We start from the raw sequence: 4094 nt of genomic DNA on the forward strand, positions 1-4094 counted from the left end.
ATAAATTCAGTGATATTTTGAATCTAATAAATGGACATTTTTGGAAATAAAATAAAATCAGAAAATATAAAAAACAAACAAATTAATAAACTAAACTCAATATTGGATTCAAAAATTCAAAATGTAATTAATGACTTTGAAAAAGAACTGATTGAGATTTTTGAGGTTACCAAAAAATATATTAGTTTTAAAGGTAAACGGTTAGTAAATATAAATGACCCAGTTAATGACTATGATGCTGTTACAAAAGGATACTTAGAAAAAGAATATGTTACCAAACCTGAATACATGTCTATTTTAACACAATTTAATAACTATGTTACCAATACAAAATTTAATGAAAAAATTAATCAGATTCATCAAGATAACTACAACACTTTTAAGAATTTCTTCACAAAAAAGGAGATTGAAAAGGCTTTTTCAGATTATTTCTCAAAGTCAGATTTATCACCATACATAAATAAAATAAAAAATATTGAAAATAAAATCTGTGATAAACAAACAATTGAATTTACCTTTCTGACTGGAAATGAACAAAAAATGCACAACTTTGAATATGATTTCAGACTTAAAAGAATTGTTGTTGTTGGTAAGAATATAAACAAAGATTTGAAATTTGATGACTTTGATATTGCAGTAAGTGTAGCTGATAAATTATATGAAGTAAATAATGGTAATCAATCAATAATTGTACACAAATCAAATTTTCTAACTGTTACATTAAATGATGCAGTTAAAACTGTTCCAGTTGATGTTCAGTTAATTATATTTGGTGAATTAATAGATGAAGAAGAATTTTAAGCCTTATAAATGAATGATCAAATATATTGTTTGAAGTGTAAAACATTTACAGATACACATGATCTACATAGATCAATAACTAAAAATGGACGTAATAGAATTGAAGGCATATGTTCAGTATGTAAAACAAAAAAGAGTAAGTTTTTAAAAAAAATTTAATTGTAAGTAGAGAAAATATAATAAATGAACTACATAAACCAATGAGAAAAAATTATAATAGAAGAAAAGTAGAATCATTTGGAATAGATGATTTATGGCAGGCTGATTTAGTTGAAATGGATTCAGGTAATTTAAAAGGTATATCAAAAATTAATAAAGGATATAAATATATGTTAACTATTATTGATGTATATTCTAAATATGCATGGGCTATTCCAATTAAGGATAAATCAGGTGAAAATGTAGCAAATGCATTTGATAATATATTTAAAATTAGATCACCAAAACATTTACAAACAGATAATGGAAAAGAATTTTATAATAAATATTTTAATAAACTAATGAAAATATATAATGTTAATCACTATTCTACATTTACTGAAATTAAAGCATCAGTTGTAGAACGATTTAATAGAACACTAAAAGAGAAAATGTGGAAACAATTTGATATTCAAGGTAACTATAAATGGGTTGATATATTACAAAAACTAGTAAATGACTATAATAATACTAAACATAGTACAATAAATATGAAACCAATAGATGTTAATGATAAAAATTATAAACCAAACGCTACTGTAATATATCCATATAAAGCTAAATATTCTATTGGTGATCAAGTTAGAATAAGTAAATTAAAAGGAATATTGGAAAAAGGATATACAGCTAATTGGTCAACAGAATTATTTGAAATTGAAGATGTTATTTATTCAGATCCAATTACATATAAATTAAAAGATATTAAAGGTAATTTCTATGAACATGAGATACAGAAAACAAAATATCCAGATGTATATCTTATTGAAAAGGTGTTAAGAACAAAAGGTGATAAAGTATATGTTAAATGGTTAGGATTTGATAATTCACATAATAGTTGGGTTAGTAAGGACAACATAATTACGTGAATAATTTTTATATATATAAATGAAGAAGTTTGCACTTCTGTTTTTTCTATCTGTCTGTTATCCTGATGATGATGTATCTATATTCATTAATCAGTTAAATGACGAATCTTTGAATTATGTATATGATCTGAATGGTGAGGAAATATGTGTTGTTTATGAATATTTTAAGAAACAAACTGTTTATTTTTTATATAATAAATGAGGCTGATAGAAGTCATATCTAAACTTGAACAATTCAACATTGATTTTTATTTACATAATAATCTTAGAATTGGTTATATTAAATATGAAAATATGTTGTATACGACTTATAGAATTATTATTTATAATTATGATGAAAAGGTATTTCTAAATTTTAAAGAATCAATTACATCATCTGATTGGGAATTTTCTTCAACTATAGATAACCATATTATTGATTTATATTTTAGTGATAAGAATGAGAATATTAAGATTGAATTTTTTAAGTCTATATAAATGAAAACAATAATACTCTTATTGTTGTTTAAAATTATATATGCCAATGATAAGAGTAAAGCAATAAAGTATTTAAGTGATTATGGATATTTAGATATTACAAATGTTAATGATAATACTCATGTTAGTGATGATACATTTAGAGAAGCATTAATGTTATTTCAGTTAACATATAATCTTGAAATAAGTGGTGAATTAAGTGATGATACTTTAAATTTTATGAACATGCCTAGATGTGGTGTAAAAGATGAATTTGGTAGCTATTGAACTAGTTTGTATAAATGCAATAAGCAACATATCAAATGGCATTATAAAGGTGCTACTAAAAAAGTATTACAATTAACTGATGCAGCATTTAAAATATGGCAAGATAAAATAGATATTCAGTTTAAACATGATAGCAATAATCCTGATATCTTAATTACAAATAAAAGACATAAACATAAATTTGAAATTGATAAAGCTATCCATTGTTCAAAGGATTTAGATGGTAAAGGTAATGTTTTAGGTCATGCATTTTTTCCAGATATTAATAATAATCCTGTAGAAATACATATGGATGATGATGAAATATGGTATTTAGAGATGAATACTAATACACCAAAAGGACAAACAAATCTATTTGAAGTATTAATACATGAGATTGGTCATTCATTAGGTCTACGTCATTCAGATGATCATGGTTCAATAATGTATGCATACTATAATGGATCGCATTTAGAATTATCTCAAGATGATATTGATGCTATTCAAAGTTTATATGGTAAACAATCAACACAACCAACACAATTACCAATTAAACCAATTTCACCACCTATACAATCAGAACCTATATCATTATGTCAAACTAAACATATTGATCACATATTAATAATGAATGGGATTTTATATGTTTTTTATCAGAAATGGGCGTGGATAATTCAAAATACAATACCACAATCACAATTAATAACTGATTGGTTAACATTTTTACCAAATGAAGTAAACCGTATAGATGGTATATATCAGAGACCAAGTGGTGAACTTGTTATATTTTCCAATAATATGATATATATGATACATTTACATACATTACAATTGATATCATGATATCCAAAACCACTATCTAGTACAGGTTTAGGCAATAATTTCAAATTAAATGGCATAGTGAACACTTATTCTGGTAGAACATTTATTTTCTTTAATGACTTTTTCTATGCTGAAATAGATGAATGTAATTTTAAATATAAAGTACGTGGTATTATAAGTAGAGAATATTCTGGATTACCAACTGGTATAAATTCAGTATTTAGGTACATTAATGGTATGTTGTACTTTTTTAGAGATGATGCCTTTTATGAATATAATGAATTCACCAAAAAAGTAGTAAAGTATGGTATATTTGATTTATCACTATTTGGTATAGATTGTATTAAATCATCTTCGTTAATATCAGAACTAATAATTGTACCAAACAATACAATCCAACAATTAAAACATTTTTCTTCTATATAAATGGAACTATTAACTAGACTTAATAGTGTTAATAAAAATACACCATTGGTGAAATTATGTGACATTGAAGTGGATAAAGTGTATCATATTACAAATGTAGAAATCAAAAATACTAAATTAGGTTTTAAAACATTTATTGAACTTAATAATGAATTTAATATAATACTACCAGATAGATATGCTAAAATGATTGGTTGGGATGATTGTACAGCTATAATTGGTTGTAATATTGTATATAAAGGAATGATGGATAGATCA

At 24.3% G+C, this 4094-nt stretch overlaps 1 protein-coding gene across 1 annotated transcript; it reads left to right on the plus strand.

The window, feature by feature from the left end:
* The first annotated feature begins 2342 nt into the window (after window positions 1–2342).
* On the plus strand, window positions 2343–3836 carry LOC126252592 (matrix metalloproteinase-14-like). The gene is made up of 3 exons (XM_049953494.1): window positions 2343–2598; window positions 2695–3339; window positions 3457–3836. Exons 1-3 carry the CDS (start codon window positions 2343–2345, stop codon window positions 3834–3836), a joined length of 1281 nt encoding a protein of 426 aa, XP_049809451.1.
* The last annotated feature ends 258 nt before the right edge of the window (window positions 3837–4094 follow it).

This window comes from Schistocerca nitens, chromosome 4 (genome assembly GCF_023898315.1).
Source record: "Schistocerca nitens isolate TAMUIC-IGC-003100 chromosome 4, iqSchNite1.1, whole genome shotgun sequence".
Taxonomy (NCBI): Eukaryota; Metazoa; Arthropoda; class Insecta; order Orthoptera; family Acrididae; genus Schistocerca; species Schistocerca nitens.

Coding starts and splice junctions, on each gene's coding strand:
- LOC126252592 (XM_049953494.1), top strand. CDS start 2,343: ATGAAAACAATAATACTCTTATTGTTGTTTAAAATTATATATGCCAAT. Junction 2,599..2,694: donor TGGTGTAAAAGATGAATTTG/GTAGCTATTGAA, acceptor TAACTGATGCAG/CATTTAAAATATGGCAAGAT. Junction 3,340..3,456: donor TGAAGTAAACCGTATAGATG/GTATATATCAGA, acceptor TATCTAGTACAG/GTTTAGGCAATAATTTCAAA.